Source organism: Pinus tabuliformis, chromosome 7 (genome assembly GCF_031772625.1).
Source record: "Pinus tabuliformis cultivar Carrire ecotype Pingquan chromosome 7, CPIR1, whole genome shotgun sequence".
Taxonomy (NCBI): Eukaryota; Viridiplantae; Streptophyta; class Pinopsida; order Pinales; family Pinaceae; genus Pinus; species Pinus tabuliformis.
This window is the reverse complement of record NC_142293.1, coordinates 1,613,791,935-1,613,815,250: the sequence shown is the minus strand read 5'-3', so window position 1 is coordinate 1,613,815,250 and position 23,316 is coordinate 1,613,791,935. Positions and strand designations below refer to the sequence as shown.

The 23,316-nt window shown below is 40.5% G+C and overlaps 1 protein-coding gene across 1 annotated transcript in view; it reads right to left on the bottom strand.

The window, feature by feature from the left end:
* Window positions 1-22,512, bottom strand: part of LOC149254378 (aldehyde dehydrogenase family 7 member B4-like) — a 245,935-nt gene extending 223,423 nt beyond the window's left edge. The window contains exons 1-4 of the mRNA XM_089454764.1: window positions 22,377-22,512; window positions 20,988-21,218; window positions 18,279-18,365; window positions 1,984-2,115 (exon numbers count right to left, since the gene is read on the bottom strand). Coding sequence (XP_089310890.1) covers window positions 1,984-2,115; window positions 18,279-18,365; window positions 20,988-21,128 — 360 coding nt within the window. The 5' untranslated portion in view covers window positions 21,129-21,218; window positions 22,377-22,512. The remainder of the gene's footprint in view (window positions 1-1,983; window positions 2,116-18,278; window positions 18,366-20,987; window positions 21,219-22,376) is intronic.
* Window positions 22,513-23,316: the final 804 nt, after the last annotated feature.

Genomic DNA, 23,316 nt, shown 5'->3' with positions numbered 1-23,316 from the left:
GTGGAGGGTAGTTTCAGTGGAGCGAGATCCACCTTATGTGATCCAGCTAGATTGGTTTCGGTGTTACAACAATACACCCTAGCCAATCGAAGGAGGGATTACTTCAGATCACTCACTTGTGCTTCAGGTTGAAGGAGAAGGAGGGATCAAATCAGATCCACTCACTCGAGCTTAACGTGGAGATCATGAGGAGAGATCAAGCCGATCGATCACTAGGGCTTCAAATTAAGGAAGAAGGGAGGATCACTTCAGATCCTTCACCCTAAGGATTATTTTGCAGGCCATTACTTGTGAAACAAAGCAGATATTGTGGAGGCCGGAATCTGAACTGCAGGGGTCTCTTTGGAGGCTCAATTTTTATACTTAATGGGGCCGAGTTTATTACAGTTCACAATGTGTTTGTAGGCCAAGTTTCCCTTTCTCTTCCAGGCTGAATATACTCCTCTTGCAGGCTGTATACACGCTTTAGAAGGCCGAGTTCTGCTTAATTTTGGAGGGCCAAGTTCCTTACAGCTGTGTCTTATTTTTAGAGGCCAAGATCATTGTCTCTTGCAGGCTGAGTTACATTATTTTTGGAGGCCAAACTCCCTAGTATTCGCAAGCCAAAATCACCACTGTTTGCAGGCCAAACTGATCTCTTTGGTGGCTGAGTTCTACATAATTTATACAGGCCGAAATTGTATTTTATTACAGCCAAGTTTACACTATTTTGAAGGTCGAATTTCTGAGGGCTGTAGCAGGCCAAATTGCAGCCTGTAGCAGTCCAGGTTAGGGGCCCAGTTCACTATCCCATACAGGACAGACAGGCTGAGTTGTCGAGTTTGCTTCTATTTATTACACGCTGAGCAACATTCTCTCTACAAGCCGAGTGGGTAAATTATTTGCAGACCAAGCTGATTATTGGGGCAGAAGTTTTTTTGTGGAAAGGCCACATTACAGCAGTACCATTGTAGCAGGCCATTTATACTTCTCTGCTGTTCTATTGGTGAGGACAGCAGTCCATCTTTTGGAGGCTGTATTTCCTTAGCTTAATTCCATCTACAGCACTGTCACTTTCAGCCATTCCTACAAGCAAAGTGTGCTATTTCTGCAGAGCTATTTCCAGGAGCCCAAAATTGTATAGATGGCATGTAATCTTCTGTTTAATATTAATAAATTGGCTGAGATTGGGAGCTTTATGGTATTTGTTGCTAAATGAGGAATTAATGTCTAATTGAGTGCAAACTATTTGGCAAAATGTGTCTGTTACAAAACCTATCTTAGTTGCAAGTGAAGTGTTCGAAGAAATGTCTCAATGGTGGTAGCTACTTTCAATTGGAGTTTGTGGTATTATCGAGTAGAGGTTTCATGTTTGATTGCAAAATATTTCAAGAAATGACTGTATGGTGAAAGTCATTTTTTGTTTGTAGAAATGTTTTTATGCCAAGCATTTGTCAAAATGCTTTAAATAGAATTTTTGCAAGATTTATGTATGCAAAGTGTTTGACAAAACACCTGAGAGATAAATTTTGAAACTAGTGCAAGTCTGTGTGGTAAACCTTAGTTGGCGACATTACATATTTATATGTATAACAAAAGTCCTAGAAACTCCAATCTTTTAGCACTGATTGATGTAACTTCATGTCTGACATTTTACATGATCATATTGAGGTTCTGGTTAGTTTTTGGTTTGTAGGAAAAGCTATCATAATTCAATATAACTTCTTCATTCAACCTATATTGGTTCCAGCCCATATTTCCATTCTCTAAAAAGTATATTCTTATTCTGACTTCTCAAGTCTATGTATTTACATCTTCCTTTCCACAACCATGTATCCCATTAGTAATGTGACGTAAATATAAATTCTAGTATCGATTCATTATTTTGAATAAGGCATAAATCTAACTCTTAAGTCATAAATCTAACTTTTACGTCACTCAAAATATTAGTCTATGAACTTGTATCAAAACCAGAAAAAGGCATTAAAAATATATATATCTTACTTGAACCTCTCCTATCCCCTCTGCAAGGATTTTGCCCATCTCCAACGATACAAGTCTACCGAGCAGATCCAATTTTGATCGCAGAGCATCCCCAATCTGCCTTACAATTTCACCTCTCTTTGGAGCAGGAGTCTGCATGAAAAGAATATATCATTAAGAACAAAAGACCTCAATAAGATACAAATCTAAACTTCCACACTTACAGGACAGTTACTAAATGATAAAAGCTGTCCTGTGAACTTTGAGAATGTTCCTAGCTCTTAAGAGGTGACAACATTGGTAACATGTCGCTAAAACTGCAAGCAGTATTAATGGTGTTAGAGTTTGCTTGTGTTGCTCAGTCTGTATTCACTTTCAGCAGGGATGCAGCTACAGAAAATCCCCATTCCCCTTAATACGTGTGCACAGCAGTGAAGATGTGGGCCCAGCAACAGCAGTAGAGAGGCAATTTAGTGAGGATGAGACACAATTATGGATAAATGATACATGCTGTAGGACATGCATGTTCCAGCCTTCAGGCACTTCCAGTTTTAGTTCTTGACTTCATTAGAATTTATTTTTCTGTTTAACGACTGAACTTGAATTTCCAGATAAAATAGGGGCTTTCCTTCTTCTAGTTAGCTGCTGTTCAAATTTTAGTTAAGGCACCCTACTTAGGAGAGATTCCAGAATTCGCTGGGTGTTGATCCCTAGCCTAGTTGGACACAATATTCTAGGCACTCACACATGCACAGTAGAGCAATCTACTCTAAGTGATTGTCTAAGTTAGGGTCCAAGGTCAATTTATCCTCAACGTCATTGTAGTCTGGGAAGGTATGGAATGGGCTTGTTGTCTTGGGCCAAAAGCGCCCTCCATCAAATTAGACTTTGAGAAAGCCTGTGACCAAGAAGAATGGCACTTCATTCTCACTACGCTTCAAGCCCTAGGGTTTGAGACCCTTTTTATTGAAGCCTTGGCCTATCTTTCTACCAATCACACCTGATCAAAGAGTGTCAAGCTCTACCACTCCATTAAGTAATGTTTCCCTTTGGCCTCTACTCTCCATGTGATGGCTGCAAAAGCTTTAGGTTACTTGCTCCACCACAGGATTATTCAGGACTCAGGAGTCGATTTTGAGCATTCTCTTTGCCAAGTTTGATGTTGGCCAAATGTTCAATGGATGTTTTACAGATGACTTCTTTCTCCCCATTTTAGAGCACAGAGAATTCATGGAAAACATGTTGGGGTGCATTTAGATTTTCAATGACACCTCAAGCTTTAAGCTTCAAGCAATGAAAACCCGACATTATCATCTTTCCCAAGAGGTTGCTCCTAAGTATCTCACAAGCCAAGATTGGGCTCATTCAACTAGGCCAAGTGTTTAAATTCTTGGGATCCCCTTTGACTTTTGATCCTTGCCAAAAATCCAAGGGAACATTGTGCTTCAGAGGATTTCTAAGAAGGTGTACCAATGGGTTTCTTGACCTTTATCCTTGGCAATGACATTCCAAATTTGCTCCAATGTCCTTGCTACAACTCATGCCTATTATTCATCATGTAGGGTATCTTGCCAAGCAGCCTACCAACAGCCTGGAAGCTCTTGCAAAACTCTCAAAGCTACCTTGTAGGGAAAAAGGGATTTTCACTGTGTTAATTGGATGTTTTGTTGCAATGGTTACTAAAGTAGTGGATCACCAAGAAAACCGGAAGATTCTGCTACCTAATTGTATTTTTTGAAGAGCCCCATTGGGTAAAAAGAAGTTCGTCGAATCTCAACTTTTGAACATTGTTGCTTAATCCTACCGAAGTTCATATCCAAGGCATGTTGGCCCAATCATCTAGAAAGCATGGGAAGCCCATAACAAATAGCCTAGTCAACAAGGGGAATCCCTTTGCACTGGCTTATCCTTCAATGATCACATTTGTTGGTCACCTCTGGTTCCTTTTGTAGGCAAACCCTTTGCAAAGTGTTAAAATTGGCAACTAGGGCCAAATTCCACTTTGGACAGCTCATTTGATGGAGATGATTATTGCATTGAATTCCTCTTTTCGAGAGGACCAAAATCGACCTAAAGATCATCAAATTTGGATAAGGAGAAATGTGTTTTTGAATTTATGCCCACTCATATGCAAATTGTCAAGGTCGGCCTCACCTCCATGTAGGCTCATAAAGCCCAAACGTCATGTCTCTTGACCCTCACCAATTTGTATATATAGAGGTGTCCTCCAACCTCATTTGTAATATCTTAAATACATCTTATCACAAGAAAACACATCTGATCTTGGCCGCAGGAGAGGAGCTACTCAAGCAAGGGTTAGAACACTGTTTTGGGTTCCCTTTAGGGTTGTGGAGGGCTGCAGACATTCAGCAGCAGGGCCAAGTAGGTGAAGGCTTGTTTGAAGGCTATTTGTGGATGGATGGAGAGGGTTCTTCCTCATTTTATTAGGCTGCAGGTTCTGTCATATTGTAGGGTCCAAATTTCATGTTTGAATCAGCCTACAAGGAGCCGCAGGCCTGTCCAAGAGAGCGCAGAGGGGTCTGAGCCCTGGTGCTTCAGATTGGTGGGGGCAATGAGGCCTAAACTTGAGTAGAACAACTGCATGTTGGATTGGAGGCTAAAGGAGGAAGGTCGCATCCTTTTGGAGGATTGTTGCTTCAAGATGGACCGCAAGTCTGTCCCAGCCTAGATAAATTGAACAAGGGACCTAATTTGATCATAAGACCAGCCCTAAGGGCCAGCGAAGAGCAGCAGCTTGTTTGCCTTAAAGAGCTGCAGTTGAAAGATGATGTTTTGGAGCTGTTAAGTGAGACAGTTGTGGACTACCCTAACCTACAGCAGTTTGACTCCAGCTTTAGAGGGCAAATTAGTCTACTTCAATATTGCAATTTTGAGCCATCCATTTATCATTTTGGCAAGTCAATCTTGACTTTATTGTACTCTTTCTCTGCTGAGCAGTTGATATTGATAATAAAAAGAATTGATCAAGGGTTTTCCCCATCTTGAGGTTTTTCCCTGGCTTGAGCCATATTTTGTGTTCTTGTCTTCGCTTGTCTCCTGCATCTATGTTTGATGTTCTTTCATCAGTTACTGTCATATGATAATGGATTAATGGAATTAATAATGGGCTAATGGATTGAAGAAACTAACCTAAGCAAAGAACATGTTAACTCAAAATTAACATGGGATGAGAGCTCAGGTGAGGACAAGCCCAAACAAGAGAGAATGCAATCACTAAGAAAGCTTCATCACATCAAAAGACAGAAGCATACCCAGAACCTAGCTCCGTGTGGCATTAAATCAAATTCTAGGCATGATCACTATGATCACTATGGCTAAGCTCTGTGCTCATTTTGGAGGTCTAATTCTCTCTATTTCTGGTTGAGTTTGGGGACACTTCTGTGCATTTGTTTGTGGAAGGATATTTTGTCTTGAAGGACGAAATCTTTTGTGATTTTGGAGATAGAGTTGAGCCACTGTGGTGCCTTGTTTGAAGGGTTATAGTACTTGTTTTGGAGGACCGAAACATCAAGCATGTAGCTGGGGTGAGACCGTATATTCCCTAAAGGATAGCGCAGATGATGTTTCCCTTTGAGATCCTCGCATTGATCTGAGGCACTTCGCATGGCTCTAATGACTTTGGAATTTTTCAGATGCGATAACTCTTGAGGTGTTATAGTGTCATGTTGACATAAGATTTAAGGATTTTGCATAAGATGATTTGAGTACGAGATTCTAGCAGTGATTTATATTATAGAACGAGAGCTCCGAAATCTTTTGGGCTAGTGGAGTAAAGGCAACTCAAAAGGGGTTTAAGTTTTTGGCTCATTTTTGGTTCGTTAGCGTACGGTTTTGCTTGAATTTGTGCAAGTGATCAAGATATTCTTTGGCCTTTCTAAGGCTTGCCAATGCAAAAATGATGGGCATCCTCTCTGAGAAAAGAACAAAAAAAAAAAAAAAAAAAACTTGTTCCAGCATTCTGAAGCATATCATACTTTCTTGTGGCCTTACCAAAACAAAGACAACATGTGGTATTTTTGATCTTAGTTCTATGCAACCCATTTTAAAGATCAACGAAGATCCAGGGAGTGTGGTTGTTGGACAAAGTGGAATCTTGATTCGGCATTATTGTGGAGTTGAACTTTGCACAAAAACTTTATATGTTTCTACGTCGAAAGATCTGTGTTGAAGTTGTTCTTGTGTAACCCTTTAGCATGGTGTGAACTGTTAACTTTAGGTATGTTCTATGCTCAATATCTTTCCCAGATTAGCAATCAGATCAGCATTAAAGTAAACTGCAGATAGAACATAAACATAAATTGCAGAAGACAAGAGGACACAAGATGTGGCACTAGCCAAGGACAAACCCCAATGTGGGGAAACCCTTGATCAATTCTTCTTATATGTTCTTCAATAGTTCAGCAGATAAAGAGAGAGAGATAGTACATTTACAACTGAAGTCAATACTTTGACTTATCTAGATGAGAGCATAGACCATCTCTAAGAAGATGACACATGAGATCAGTTGAAGACATGTTGCTTCAACTAATTCTCCAAGGTGACTCCTTCACCTGTCATCTTGCTGCATCTCGTCATCATGTTGCGCCTCACTGTGCTGCATCCATCATCACAATGTTGCATCTCATCATGCTTCATCAATCGTGACGATACCCATCAATGTACTGCATCATGTGCCATTGTTGCACCATGTTGCCATACTGACCTATGTCTTTGCTACACCTAGCTATCTTGTTGTCCCTTGCTTGCTTGTTGTCCCGAGCATGCTTGTTGTCCCTAGCATGCTTGTTGTACTTGTTGCACTAAGTATCATGTTGTTGTCCCAATGTCTTATACTAGCAGCACTACGAACTTGCTATATCATACTGTTGTACCTCACCAATGTGTTGCCCCTCATTATGCTATGATACACTTCATCGTTGTACCCATCATGCTGTAGCATTCATTAACATGCTGCTGCAATATATCTACTACTTGCAACATCATGCTGCTTCAATGTATCATCATCGTTTTCTCCATCCAAGTGACTGTACTATTATCAACACAGTCCTAACATATGTTGCCTTGTTGGACAGACTTCAACGTATACCCTTCAGCACTCTTCTCCATGTCATACAAGCCACTTTCTGACCTTCCTTCCTCCATGGCTGTGACTAGGGCATGCTTGAATAGTTTTCCTTTATATCACCTGAAGGACTGCGGTTAAGGCAGCATAGGGTTGCGTATAGGGCAGCGTAGGGCTCTCCATAGAGCTGTGTATAGGGCAGCGTAGGGCTCTCCAATAGAGCTATGTATAGGGCAGCATAGGGCTTTCCAATAGAGTTGTGTATAGGGCAGCATAGGGCTCTCCATAGAGTTGTGTGTAGGGCAGCGTAGGGTTCTCCAATAGAGTTGTGTGTAGGGCAGCGTAGGGCTCTCCATAGAGCTATGTATAGGGCAGCGTAGGGCTCTCCAATAGCATTGTGTACAGGGCAGCGTAGGGCTTCTCTTTTAGACCAGCAAATAGATCTCTCCTTGTTGCATTATGTAGGCTTCCTTCACTGTGTTAAAATCTCCTCCATGCATTAGGATCTAGGGCATCCTCTAGGGTAGTGTATCCTCTTTAGATCTCTCCTCCCACCAAAACCCAAAGACAAGTGGAGAGAAAGAGATCACCAAGAGGATGTGTGTCCAAATGACTTTCAAGGCACCTCTATTTATACTAAAACGTTGAGCACAAGTGGGGTTTATTTGGTTGTTGGCCAACCTTGACGAATTGTCCCATAACACAAATAAATTCATATCTCCATGAATACTTATCGGAATCGGATGATCTTTGGATCAATCCTACACCTCTCGATGAGAGGGATCCAAGAAAAATATCAGTTTCCATTAATAAGATGACCCACATGGAGTTTGGCCCTAGTTGCCAATTTTAACACTCCCTCTCAACTAGGGAGAACTCCATTTACTGATTCATATGTCTGACTGTACTATCTCTGCCATCAGTGCCCTGCACTGCTCTGCTCTGCTTTGCTCTGCTCTGCTGAACCATGAAGAAGAAGAATTGATCAAGAATGTCTCATACCATTCTCTATTGATTTGATGTCAGTTTCATCTTAAGAGAGTGTGTCATATCACTCTTACTGACCCGAAGTCAGTTTTATTGATCCCAGATCAATATCACAAGAGAGTGTCTCAAACCACTCATACTGATCCTAGATCAATGGAGGTCATCCTAGCATAGGGAGTACGGTAGATACAACTATGGTTCCTAACCCCATTTCCCTGCTCATTGATCAGATGAGAGGTACTTCCCATGAGTCCCATACTGCATGGGTAGGATGCCTCGACAGGAGAACTAATCATCCTGACCCACAAGAGAACGAATCATCCTGTCCAACAGTCGCCATAGGAGAACTAATCATTCTGTCCCAAAGTCGTCACCGGGTATCACAGGGGAAGGTTGAACCTTTCACCCTGTACATAACGCACCACCAAGGGAGGGTGAGTCGCCCTGCGGTTGTATGTCGCTCCAGTAAGTACCCCAAGCCCCCCAGATCTCCCAAAGCTCAATGCATGCAACATGCAGGACCGTTATAAAAAAGTCTCTCAACGACTCCAAGTCGTTCGGGAAAGTCACAGATTTGACCTTTCCCCGGGGCTTTGACAAAATGTCTGCAACCTGTACATCAGTCTCAATGCGATGGAGCCTCCTCGCTCATCGACTTACCATATCCCAAATAAGGTAGTATCTAATGTCTATCTGCTGGAGCAATCATCGAATACGGGATTCCTCAACAATCGAATCCCCCCTGGTTGTCACAGAGGATCATGGTGGTATTCATCATATGTACAAACAGCTCACTAAAGAGCTTCCACAACCAAGCAACTTCATACGAGATCATACTCGTAGCTATGTATTCGGTCTCGGCGGTGCTTATAGCAACCGACTTCTGCTTCCTGCTCATCCATGATATCGAAGCAGAACCCAAAGAGAACCAACACTGAGAAGTGCTCTAGTGATCCTCCACACTACCTGCCTAGTCAGCATTTGAATAATCATGCAGCTTCATATTTCCGACAGTGTATCTCAATCCATGAGAGATTGTGCCCCGAAGATATCTCAGAAGATTCTTGGTACCAATCCAATGAGGCTCAACCAAATATGAGCTCACCATGCTAATTGCAAAACATATGTCCAGACAGAATTTCACTAAGAACATCAATGCAAATGAGTTTATGAAACTCAGAGGCATTTCCCAAATCTGGTCTGCATCATCACAATATAACTTCTGAAAGTTAAGATCCTCGAGGTAGTCACGGGCTTGCAATTCACCATTCCACCTTCCAGAATCCAATTCCCTCTTACTTCTGCAAGTGAGAGGGTCTGCACTTGTCTGAAATAGGTCGTCCTCAGAAGGTGTCGGTATGAGAGGTCTATCATCCACAACCTTCAAACAATGGTTTGGATTGACTTCACTCTTAGTGAATCTCAGCTTCATCTGACAGCTATCAATCCTCTCATATCAAACCCGGGGTGATTTGCTTCAAGCCATAGAGGGCTTTCTTCCACCAGCACACATGAGATTCCCGATCATGAATCTCAAACCCCTCGGGTTGTTCCAAACCTGTGGACCTGCTACATGAGGGGAATGGTCCCCTTGTAAGATTTTCCCTTCGGTACATCTCAGACATGTACCTTCATGCTCCTTTTGAATTCAGGCATCCCTGTCATCATCTGACTTATAGACCTCTGGTGCTATGTGTCAACTGACATGGTCCCCAATGGACTTCCTGCCAACCCTGAACTCAAAGATAAAAGCATCTTTGAAAATTCTATTTCCAAACACGTACCTTTCCATCGATGAATGCCACCCTGAAACCTTTTGACTTCCATTGCCGAAATGGACACCAGGTTCTTCTTGCGATCAGGTACATAAAAGAGATTCTTGTAAATGAATCGAGTTACCCACATTCAATTGAGGGGTAACATTCCCTACACCCTTTCCGGGATAGGTGGCATCGACTCCAAGTATAATCCCACGGTTGTTTCCATCTCTACCAAATTTGAGAGAGCACCCTTCTATCTGATGAGGTGCTTTGAAGCACTACAATCAATAAGCCAGATTCCTAAAGAATCTAAAGGAGAGGACCAATACAAGATAATGCTTCTTTATCTTATCATAAACAACATTTGATTCTTCATATCTAGGGTTCCTTGCTTTCTCTGAGGAGTCGGTTGTTTCCTTGATGACCTGCATTACCTGTCATTCCTCTGATCATTGAAGATGTCCCTAGAATGATTGTTATCATCATCAAGTGATGTGTCCCTGCCATTCGGACACTCCTTCGCATAATGGCCGAACTTATTGCAACCAAGGCATTTGCCTTTCCTTCCACCCTTAGATCCGGACTTCCCAATGAAGTGATCTTTAGGTAGGCCATCAAAAGCTTCCGCTGCGCTATTCTGATAATATTCTCTACTTTGATTTCACCCTTGGTGAATTTGAAGAGGGATAAGGAATCCACTGATCTTTTTGTCCTTTTCCAACTGTCTTCGGTGATTGCTCTTTCACTCTTGCTTGGGCTTTGTCTTCACCTCAGCTCTGATACCATGTTAAGTTTAGGTACGTTCTATGCTTGGAGCAATTTATTTCAATTTTCATAGTTAGCTCAATATCTTTTCCAGATTAGCAATCACATCAGCATTAAAGTAAACGGCAGATAGAACATAGACATAAATCGCAGAAGACAAGCCAAGATAAGAGGACGCAAGATGTGGCGCTAGCCAAGGACAAACCCCAATGTGGGGAAACCCTTGATCAATTCTTCTTATATGTTCTTCAATAGTTTAGCAGAGAGAGAGAGAGAGATAGTACATTTACAACTGAAGTCAACACTTTGACTTATCTAGATGAGAGCATAGATCTTCTCTAAGAAGATGATACATGAGATTAGTTGAAGACATGCGGCTTCAACTGATTCTTCAAGGTGACTCATTCACCTATCATCGCGCTGCATCTCGCCATCATGTTGCGCCTCACCATGTTGCACTATGCTGCACCCATCATCACAATGCTGCATCTCATCATGCTTACTGCAATATGTGCCATTGCTGCACCATGTTGCCACATTGACCTGTGTGTTTGTTGCACCTAGCTAGCTTGTTGTCCCTTGCTTGCTTGTTGTCCCAAGCATGCTTGTTGTCCCTAGCATGCTTGCTATACTTGCTACACTAATTATCATGCTGCTGTCCCAATGTGTTATACTAGCAGCACTATGAACTTGCTATATCATACTGTTGTACCTCACCATTGTGCTGCCCCTCATTATGCTATGATACACTTCATTGTTGTACCCATCATGTTGCAACATTCATCAACATGCTACTGCAATATATCTGCTGCTTGCAACATCACGCTGCTTCAATGTATCATCACTGTTTTCTCCATCCAAGTGACTGTACTATTATCAACACAGTCCTAACATATGCTGCCTTGCTGGACAGACTTCAACGTATACCCTTCAGCACTCTTCTCCATGTCATACAAGCCGCTTTCAGACCTTCCTTCCTTGTGACTGGGGCATGCTTGTATAGTCTTCCTTTATGTCACCTGAAGGACTGCGGTTAGGGCAGCATAGAGCTTCTCCATAGGGCTGCGTATAGGGCAGCGTAGGGCTCTCCATAGAGCTGTGTATAGGGCAGCGTAGGGCTCTCCATAGAGCTGTGTATAGGGCAGTGTAGGGCTTCTCTTTTAGACCAGCAATTAGATCTCTCCTTGCTGCGTTATGTAGGCTTCCTTCACTGCGTTAAAATCTCCTCCATGATAGTGTTAGGATCTAGGGCATCCTCTAGGGCAGCGTATCCTCTTTAGATCTCTCCTCCCACCAAAACCCAAAAACAAGTGGAGAGGAAGAGATCACCAAGAGGATGTGTGTCCAAATGACTTTCAAGGCACCTCTATTTATACTAAAACGTTGAGCACAAGTGGAGTTTATTCGGTTGCTGGCCGACCTTGACGAATTGTCCCTTAACACAAATAAATTCATATCTCCATGAATACTTATCGGAATCGGATGATCTTTAGATCAATCCTACACCTCTCGATGAGAGGGATCCAAGAAAAATATCAGCTGCCATTAATAAGATGACCCACATGGAGTTTGGCCCTAGTTTCCAATTTTAACATGAACCCTACGCATAAGAAAAGCCACGTAGCATGGAGCGTGTGATCTTTAATTAAAAAATTCTGCGGAGCCATGAGAGAACCCTGTCTAGTGTGGAGCCGCATGCATATGAGAGGTGTGCTTCCTATGTTGAGTGGTGCAACTACATGAAGAAAAGGAGTTGTGCGCTTAGTGTGAATTCATTGGAGATGTGCAAATTTGACTATGGCATGGTTGTGAATTCCTTCGAATCAGTAATCAAATCTGAAAAGGAAGAGTTATTCTTTAAGTAGTTGCCAAGGATGGATCTATTCGTAGAAACCGATGTGAAGAACCTACATCTGATTCATATGAAGTTCATGAAACTATGACATCTGTGTTTCGGAAACCTGGACTATGAAGGTAATCCTAACGCACATGAATGACAGATCAGTTTCATTTCTTGGTATCGTTTGGTACTGAGATAAGAGGAGCAATCACAGCACACACATTGCTCATCAGTCCTATAGCTCAGTAGCATTAATGCATCTGTACATTCTACAGTGATAAATGCTGATAGTATTCGTCTCTGAATGAGATCCAAGACTTGCACATTCTACAGTGACATGATCAGCTCATATATATACTCAATTTAAACTTCTTATATCAGTTGAGCCAACTTATGGAAATTTTCAGACTTACAGTAGCTACAAGCATCAAGCGGTGAAAGCATTTGATATTTGAAACAGAGTTAACCCTGTTTCAGTTTTGAGAAGAAATATTGAAATCTTCTATACTGGTAGGAAGCGACATGTAGCAGAGCAGAGATTCTGCTGAAGACATGTCAGTGGGCAAAGATCTTGGATCTCTCAAGAAGGAATGGTCCTCCTGGAAGTTTGAAGACCTGAAGCTACCATAAAAGTCAAGGATAGAACCCTGTGCAGAGAAGATTCTTGATATGTGTCATCAGTTCTGCTATGTGTATGGATGGCATCTCAGTATATACAGCTCAGCATCATTTATGGTCTCTTTATAGTCCAGTAGTCGTGATGATATGTTGTAGACCCAATAAATTGATGACAGTGTTATAGTCTTGTTCACAAACAAAGTTGTGAACAAGACAAATACAAATGTTGGATAGCTTATCTTTTGAAAAGTTATCTACTATGAAGAAGCTACAGGGATCTTCCAGTAAAAGAAATTGCAACACCTTTGACTTTGATAAGGGGTGCAGCACACTTGAAGCCTTCATTTTTAGGAGAAGAAGCGCATGGCACTTTGGAACAGTTGTCCATAACAACTCTTATCAGCATGAAAACAGATGTGCCTTAAAGAAAGTGCATGATAAATTCTATGTCTTGATAAGCACAATAAGCAGAAGACCCTGATTCTGGCATCTTGGTTGCATTGAGCCAGGATCTTATGAAGAATGGTCTTATAGATATGGACGCCTGAATGCGAAGGAACCCTCCACATCATGGATTGGGTAATCTAATGCGTTGGTAGCTATCATCTGGAGATAAAGTATAATACAGCTGCTTTGACATAATCTCATGGGAGGATTTCTTCTCCCTGGTTGAAGAAGGACCATGACAATCCTTCACAATTTTTCTCTTTGACCTAGAGCTTTCTAGAAGTTTATTGTTGTAGTTGCCTCGTGGAAAGTCTCACGTCTCATGATTGAAGGCTAGATTAATAACAGGTTGCAGATAGCTCGATGGTTGCAGAGGGGTCCGAGCCCTAGTGCTTCAGATTGGTGGGGTCGTGAGGCCTAAACTTGAGTTAGAACAACTGTATGTTGGATTGGAGGCTAAAGGAGGAAGGCCGCAGCCTTTTGGAGGACTGTTGCTTCAGGATGGACCACAGGTCTGTCCCAGCCTAGATAAACTCAACAAGGGACCTAATTTGATCATAAGACCAGCCCTAAGGGCCAGCGAAGAGCAGCACCTTGTTTGCCTTAAAGAGCCGCAGTTGAAAGATGATGTTTTGGAGCTGTTAAGTGAGACAGCTGTGGACTACCCTAACCTACAGCAGTTTGACTCCAGCTTCAGAGGGCAAATTAGTCTGCTTCAGGATTGCAATTTTGAGCCATCCATTTATCATTTTGGCAAGTCAATCTTGACTTTATTGTACCCTCTCTTTGCTGAGAATTTGATGTTGATAATCAGAAGAATTGATTAAGGGTTTTCCCCATCTTGGGTTTTTCCCTGGCTTGAGCCATATTTTGTGTTCTCTTCTCTTGGCTTGTCTCCTGCATCTATGTTTGATGTTCTTTCATCAGTTACTGTCATGTGATAATGGATTAATGGAATTAATAATGGGTTAATGGATTAATGAAGAAACTGACCTAAGAAAATAACATATTAACTCAAAATTAACACAAAGCCCTTTTGGCTTTCAGCCAAGCGACACTTCCAAAAGGGCATTTCTTGTGTTGGACACCTTTATGACAGCAGGACTTACTCTTGGAAACCATGGATAGCACTCAAGACTAAATTCAAGCTTGTGAGATTTAACAAACCGGTAATTGAAAAAAGTGCGGGACCTCATTATAATTACCTGTTTCTCAATTTCCGTACTAGTTGTGCAACATCATGGTGGAAGGAATGGCTCTAAGCATTTTAAAAATATAAAACTGTAGACGAGTATAAATGGCTCAGTGTTTGACCTAAACTCAACGCCAAGCTTAATAAGATCTAAAGAATGTGTTCTAGACCCTCTAAGTGGCTGACTAGGCTGCACTGGATACGGAAATCCTACATTGAGCCTAAGAAGGTTATTTTTGCTTGGTCTTTGATTCTAGGTGGCCTTTCTCTTGGCAAATATATGGAAGATGCTTGATCCAAATACCCCTTCTATCATAAAAATGAAACTGTCAAGCATATATTTTGGTTTTATGTATCTGCCCAATCAGCATGGGCTTGGGTCTCCCATCTATGTGGTCAGTTCCTCCCTATGGAAGTTACTTGGCAAACTACCCTCTGTGACCAGCTCCCACGGATCATAGAGTTTCATGAAGCATGGCAACATGTTAGAATAGAGATGTTATTCTTTATCTGGAAAATGTGAAATGAATGTGTCTTTAATAAAGCACAATTCACTCGTTTCACATAGTATAATGGTGCTCTCATCTATGTCAATTTGCAGTTGCAGATTCATGTTCAGGCCAGGAAGGTCGAGTTAGTGCTGGCACATCTCCAGCAATTTCTATAGTTCTAGAGCTCGACCCCTTGCACCATGAGCTAAGTTCCCCAAGAAGTTTGCTTCTCTCCTGGCTCAGCTTGCACACATTGGTCTAGCAGCACACCACACCTGGAGGGCTAAAAGAATCAACCTTTTCATGGAGCCTAGGAAAAGCATCTAATAACCAGGCAGAGATATATACTCTTTATCTGAGACTCCAATTGGCTAAACAATTTAATCCCAAAGCTAATTAATGTTGGAGACTCTCATAATTCAATCAGACACTTTAATTTAAAAACTGCCCCGCATGATCTTAAGCTACATTTTCTTTACAGGAGACTTTTGATCATTCTCTCTACTATCCAGGAATCCCATGTGTATCACGTGTTAAGAGAACTGAATCATCAGGCAGATGTAATGGCAAACTTAGCCACCAACATGGCCCCAGGAAACTTGGTGGTGGATGAAACCTTGTTGGGTGCTCCGATCCCCTAGCATCCGTTTGAACTTTGAATTCTAATGGTTTGAAGCCCCCCACCTGAGATTACACCACATGCAAAACCTGGCCCCTCACGGGAGCATGTGGCACGGGTGGTTGGACGTATGTGCAATATATTCTTAGCCACCAACGTAGCCCCGGGAAACTTGAAGGTGGATGAAACCTTGTTGGGTGCTCTGATCCCTAAAAACTGTTTGAATTCTTTACTCACATGTGAGTCCTTCCGGAAGCAGTGTCAAACGAAGAAGCCCAAAAAGCATTAGCTCTCCCTGAAAAGGAGGTGATCCAGCCGCACCTTCCAGTACGGCTACCTTGTTACGACTTCACTCCAGTCACTAGCCCAGCCTTCGGCATCCCCCTCCTTGCGGTTAAGGTAACGACTTGGGGCATGGCCAGCTCCCATAGTGTGACGGATGGGTTGAGCCCCCCACCTCATATTACACCACATGCAAAACCTGGCCCCTCATGGGAACACGTGGCATGGGTGGTTGGACGTATGTGCATTATATGAAGTTGTGCAATATATTCTTCATCGTGAGCAAGGTCAATTGAAACATAATGGAGGTGAGAAGTCAGGTCAAGACGGTGCAGATCATCAAGAACTGTGTCAACATGTGAGCCCAGCCAGGCATTAAAACCACCATTATTGTTGATCATCCTGTAGAGTTAAATCCCCCTATGAGTCTGGGAAGTCGGCAGTGGATGAAGGACAGGTCGAAACCTCGCAGGTGACAATGACACTCGGTTCATCATGTGAGGCAACAAGTATGCTGTGGGTTTATCTCTGTACTCCCTATGCATTCATGTTTGTGTGCCGTCTCCAACTTTTAGGCATTATTTCATTCAAAGAATCAGTTGGTATGCATATCCGTTTTAAGGCTTTTATGGCAATATAGTTCCTTCAGTCCGCAGCTTTCTGGCATTATTTTGGTGCATATCTGAGGTGGTAGAATTTGACTGTGGATCAAAGCTAGCAGGAAACTCTCCTCTCCCTCAGGTCATGACAGGGGATGAAGGTCCGGTGATAATTGTAATGCATAGTAGGGGATTTCGGCACTGTGGGGAAGACAAAAAGTCTAACTCTGTGGAGTCAGATGCACAATTGGAAATTGCCACCCTTAAGCTGAGGGTCAACAGGTTAACAGCCCAATTCAACTCCATGATGGACGTTATGTGGAGCAGAGGCAGCTAAGTCACCAATTGAGCGAGAAGATAAAGGACCTTCGCCTGTACCAGCAAAGTATCCATGGTGCTTTCCAGGATGGTCAGCATGCAGTGATTGCTTCAGTGTCATCAGCAAACACAGCACTTTCTCCAAGGGCTGTTGTACCCAACCTGAACCAGATGGCCTCAGTAGAAAAACTGGTGATTCTAGACAACTGATGTAGTAATTTTAGAAGTTATTTGCTGTAGTTTTGGTACTGAGTTTTGATAAGGCCTGCAAAGTATTGTCTAATCCCAGGTATATTTTATAGAGTATATACCTTCAGATATGGTTGGATATATGTAACAGCACTATGATCTCGCAGACCAAAGAGTTTCAGACTAGCTAAAGGAAATCAGAACAATTTTGAAGCTCAATATTTAAGATGTAATCCTGTTGTTCATTTGCACAGAATTCGCTAATATAATTATGCGATATATATATATATATATAACGCCGTATATTCCATATGAGGAATATACATATACTGACTGTCAACATCCATCATGTCACTTGCGGGAATTGAACCTGGGTGGGGAGGATTCCATTCCTTCCTCCCAACCACCCTGGATAACCCCAATTAACATATATATATATATATATATATGAGCTTTTTCTAGGATATATATAATTATATATGCTAGGAAAATCTGGAGATCCTATTTTCATCATAGATATGTATAATCATAGAAGTGCCTGAGGTTCCTCCTTTCATTGTTTATCTTGGCTTATTGGAATCCAACAATTTGATTTTTGTTCATGCTAGTCTATGGATTCATTACTTCATGGCTACATGTCTGCATGTGTTGACAAAAAAAAATTTCATGGCGGGCACGTAATATGATCTTATTATGTAGCTAACCTAAAAAGGCTTCAATCTTAAGGATCATATTTCTGAAATTCTTCTGTAAAGGCCAATATTTTGTTCATCGAGTTTTACCTATGACCTGATTGCAGCTTGTTTATCAGGGAGTCCTCTTCGTTCTCCCCTCATTCTGTTTCTGCTTCTAGATCTGATGTACTTGAATGCCAGCATTTAATGTTCAAAATATGTCTTCTATTTGTATTATTTTTTTATCATTACTATCTAGCTCTTTAGCTCTTTTGCTTTTTGTGAATTTGTGTTAGGAGTTCCTTTTGTACTCCCACTATTAGATTTAAAAATAAGGGTACAGAATTCTGTGAACAAGAAATGGACGTCTAGAAAATGATAGGTGAGCTCTTCAAACCATATCCCAGTAGCTGAAAGAGAAAATACTTCAAAGGATAGAAAGTATCTCTTACTTGCATCCATAATTTACGAGCTTCAGCACAGGCTCTCAAGCTATCTTCGTACTCTTCAATAGAAGCTTCAACCACCGTTGCTATTGGCTACAAAATTGATCAGACAAACGATATCAGTCTTAATATGCAATAATCATGTACCAAAAATACAATATTATATAGCTCATACAAAACAGAGTTCATGAATTACTAGCATCATTTTTCAAGGATTTTTGAGAGATATGTAGACAAATATCAAGAAAAACTCTAAAATTAATTGAATTTACATCTTGAATATTTCTTAATATGTTAGTTGCAAACAAACAACATGACAGGAAATTTTCTATTTAGTAAAAATAATATCATGTTTCAAACAGACCATAGCATAGATTGAAATGAGTATGGAACTCGAGCACCAAAGTTTGCTTGTATTTTGAACTGAACTACCTAAAGCACAGCTATGCATGAAAGTCACTAATAATACTGTGTTAAATGCCAAATTGCACGAAAGCAATTAAAAATCCACTATTTTTGTTCAAAGCTCTTGTCATGGCAAATGAAACAAAATGAGATATCCATACGCAGAGCAAGGAAAAAAATAAATTGGTACGTATGCATTTGGGTAGCAGTCCAATGTCTCAGCATGATTTTCTGTCAAACTGATCTGACCTAGTTCTTTATGGCTCATACCTCCTGTCGAGTCTGGACTGGAAGAAAAAAGTAATCAGTTGAGAACTAATAGTTTCCTTAGATCTAGTATTGAATACCTCCTGCTGGAATAGCTATCTCTCGATAAAAGGCAGTGCTCTCTTCTGGTTCCATATTACAAAATCTAAATAGTAAAAAGTTTAGCTATCAAGTAAGATGGCAAACTATCTCAAATTGGGAGCTCTTCTGGTTCCATATTACAGAATCTAAATAGTAAAAAGTTTTGCTATCAAGTAAGATGGCAAAGTATCTCGAGCTGATGATAGATCATAGAAGACAGACAAACTGACCCAATTGAAATCTCAGGCAATGTTATATAAGAACCCTTATATACCTGAAACAAAAGTAGGAGTTTTGGTTTTAAAGGTTCCCTTAAATCTATGCTAGTGGACTTCAAATATGCTCTATAGTTGTCAATCAGGTCTAGCTCCGGTGTTTGGTAGGAATGGTTGTTATCCTCCCCACCTGAGTTCTATTCTCACTAGTGACATTTGGTATGGCCTTGAACCCTAAAGAATCCGGAATTTAGTTTCTCAGGAATATATTCCAAACAAAATTGTCAGTTGGATTTAATTCAGGTGGTTGAGGGAAGGTTTGTTATCCTACTCACTCAGATTCAATTCCCACAAGTCGCATGTTTGAGCTCTTAATGAGTATATTGTTGTAACAGCCTTGAACTTTGTGTTGTCAAAGCCTCAAACTTCTGCGAAATCAGGTCTACCCTGGATACCATCCTTGAAAAATGAGGGGAAATGCCCAGTAGGTTTCCCTGGGATGTGTATTTCACAGAAGAAAGTAAATAAGAATCCGGAATTTAGTTTCTCAGGAATATATTCCAAACAAAATTGTCAGTTGGATTTAATTCAGGTGGTTGAGGGAAGGTTTGTTATCCTACTCACTCAGATTCAATTCCCACAAGTCGCATGTTTGAGCTCTTAATGAGTATATTGTTGTAACAGCCTTGAACTTTGTGTTGTCAAAGCCTCAAACTTCTGCGAAATCAGGTCTACCCTGGATACCATCCTTGAAAAATGAGGGGAAATGCCCAGTAGGTTTCCCTGGGATGTGTATTTCACAGAAGAAAGTAAATAATAAAAATAAAAAAAGCTCGATAGTTATCATCACAAATCCCCCTTTATCATTAAAAATACTTGAATTTTTTTGTTTTAGTAAGACACAGTTCTGGGGGGAGGCATTTCTACATACCTTCCAAGTTCAATGACATAGGGACTATGACATGCCAGTTCTACCAGGTTCAAGAACCACCTTACAAGCTAACTGCATGGAGATTGAAGGGCCAACCAAAGACATGCAATGTAAAGTGGCTCTCTTGATTGGAAGGAGCCAGTAATTTCAGAACAATAAAACAAATATTTGGAATTTTGCACAAATAGTTTGTGCGCTCACCTGATCTAACCTCAAGGCAGGCCCTTTTGATTTTAATTATTGGTTGCTGCAGGTGTTTTTTGGTTTTCATTAAGAAATTAAAAATATTTTAAACGTAAAAAAAAAACAAACAAACAAACTTCGCCTGGCAAATTGCATAAACAGTACATATCTTCACCTAACCTGGGCTTCATAAGAAACCATGCTTTTTCAATTTATTACTTGCCGCAAAAGTTAAAAACATATCCAATACCATAAAATTCTATCCATATGTGAGAACCCAGACTAAGTCACTCAAGATTATTTTCTCCTGCCTAAATAAGTCTTCACGCTAGGAAAGACAAGCTGAAATGCCAAGCTTCCTACAGACTAAACAAAGCAACAAGTTTGGTCTAATGGTTAGACTAACGGTCATCAATAGGTCAACTTTACAGAACAATTTTATGACTGCACAAAGGATTTTGCAGGCCCAATGTTAGTTGTCTATCATAATAGGGTCCGCAGACCAGGATTACATTTAGCGTGGGAACTTCAATTATAGCATTTTCCTTCTCTACGTCAACATAATTGTATATCACAAGCATTATTTGTTCAAATAGATACTCCTGTAAATAGAAGAAACTCCAGCCTCCATACCTGGTTATTAGAAGGATTTACTGATGTCACAGTATTGCCACTTCCTTTCCATATTCCATTGCCGTAACATCCCAGGTTATGGGAATGTAAGCCAAGCCCCTTCAAAAACTGATATTCATTTCTTACAAAGTCTGCTCCCATGGTTCCAAGCTTAAACTTTCCAATGGATTAGACCAAAGTCTCTGCAGATTCTGCCCGTACACAGAATAAGACTAAGACCTAGTAGAACACCTGCAAATTCATAAATCACTATACAGAATCAGGACAAGCAAAACAGAAAACCCGAAATTCAATAAGTTCTCCTCAATTTGCTCCACAAATTACAGAAGACATGAAATTCGATAAGCTCTTCTAAATTTACTCCACAAATCTATAGGTTTGGGTTTTTACGATCCAAACTTTAGTGCACGCAAACTGAAGTTGAAATCCCTACAAAATTATTATCTATGGATGCAAATTTCCCTTAAGGTAAAGCCCAAGCACTTTCCCTTGGGTGAAAAGGATTCAATCTAACGGGTTGTAAATTGCACCTTCAAGCTTCTTGCTTGAACTCAAGAAAGCATTGGTTCACTCGACAGCGGACTATCCACTAAGGTTACATTCTTATTGTGGTATGCCCCGCATGGAAAAAAATTTAAGACTGGTTACAAATTTTGGGTAATATTGGTGGAATAGCTGCTCGTCAGACCGGGCACCTAAGCAAAAAGCAGCCTATTATTTTCAATGCAGTAGTTTAGGACATGTTTCTTAAGCAATTCTTATTAATAAAATAATTGAAAAATAATAAAACAAAAAACAAAATAAAAATAAAAATCTGTAGAGAAAATTGGTATGTTCCACATATAATACAAGAAGAATCAATAATCAGAGAAACCGTTGCTCTCTCCAAAAAAAGGCTCCAGCTTGGTACACTAGAATTAAAAGATGGGCAGACATCTCAACACTCTCGTTCTTCTGGTCTGAACAGCTGTTGTTATCCCTTTTTATCCTACACTACTATTTTCTGATAGTTTCAGGGATGGTATTAGTGTTTTAGAGAATTCCAAGATTTCTGATGGACTGATGGCTTGCCTTTAGGGAAAACCTGAGATCTCTATAAAGACATATTTATGATAGCATGATGTCACCTCTGTCGTGGACTTTTAGAGCTTTTGTCTAGGATCATATCAGATTTATAGTTTTGATTATTTTTATGTAAGATCACCCAAGGAGAGGATCTTGAAATATTTCTTCTCTAAGAAGAAAAATTGAATGTTAAAAAATGGCCAAAGCTTCAATAATTATTTGAGAAAGTCGAGCAGTTCTACATAAAGCAGGGCGTTGTGAGTAGTTAAATCAAAGCACTTTCAGTTCTGGAACTGGGATTCAAAGTCTTCAAAGACATGCTACCACATTAGTACTGCTAACAAAGTGCATCCGAGACCGCGTCGAAGCCTACAGATGCAGCATATCTCTGAAGAAAAATGTAAAATTACATCTAGTGATGATCGAAAGGGGTAAATGGAATAAATGAGAGACTAAGCATTTGGTACTAACAAGAGACATAGCGTGCGTGGAACATCTGTGTAAACATTTTGTTGTTGATAGACAAAAAGACGAATTTTATGCACAATAAATTCAGAAATTTTGGGGAAAATGTTGATGAAACCATACCTTCGAGGGGATGCAAATCTATCAGTTCACCCAGCTGAAGTATGGTTAGATATAAATGATTGGGATACAGACGATAAATGTTTAGATAGTGGGTATGTGGGGTGACATTTCTTTTGTTTTATTGGGGATTTGTTGATAGTGGCGTTACGTTATCAAATTTCTCCTGGAAACGACAACGACAACCTAACTGTGCCACGAAGATGCGTCTGTGTAACAAATCCAGATAATCTTTCAAGATTCCCAAAAAATGCAACTGAAATTCCCAATCAACAGGTCACGTTTGTTTCGGAGTACAGGCTAGAGTGATGGTATTAAATGAATGAACAACTTTATTTTAGTTCACCGCGTTATGGTGCAGCAAGGATTGTTAAAATGGACTTGTCATGCCATAAAGTTGGAGTTATAAATTCCACATACGAGGAAACAATAAAATAAAAAGAATATATATAAATAAAAGGATGGGCAAGGTACGATCCAGGTTCAGTGCGGGTGAGGATAAGAGAGCTGATTCGTCATTTGTTTATTTGTAAACCAGTATTGGGATTGAACATGGATTGATTACGACATTCCATATTCATTTAAGTTTTTATTTACTTTGAAATTATGAAACGATGTATGAATTATTTTTAATATTAAATTATAATAGTATAAAAATAAATAAACTAGCAAATTCGAG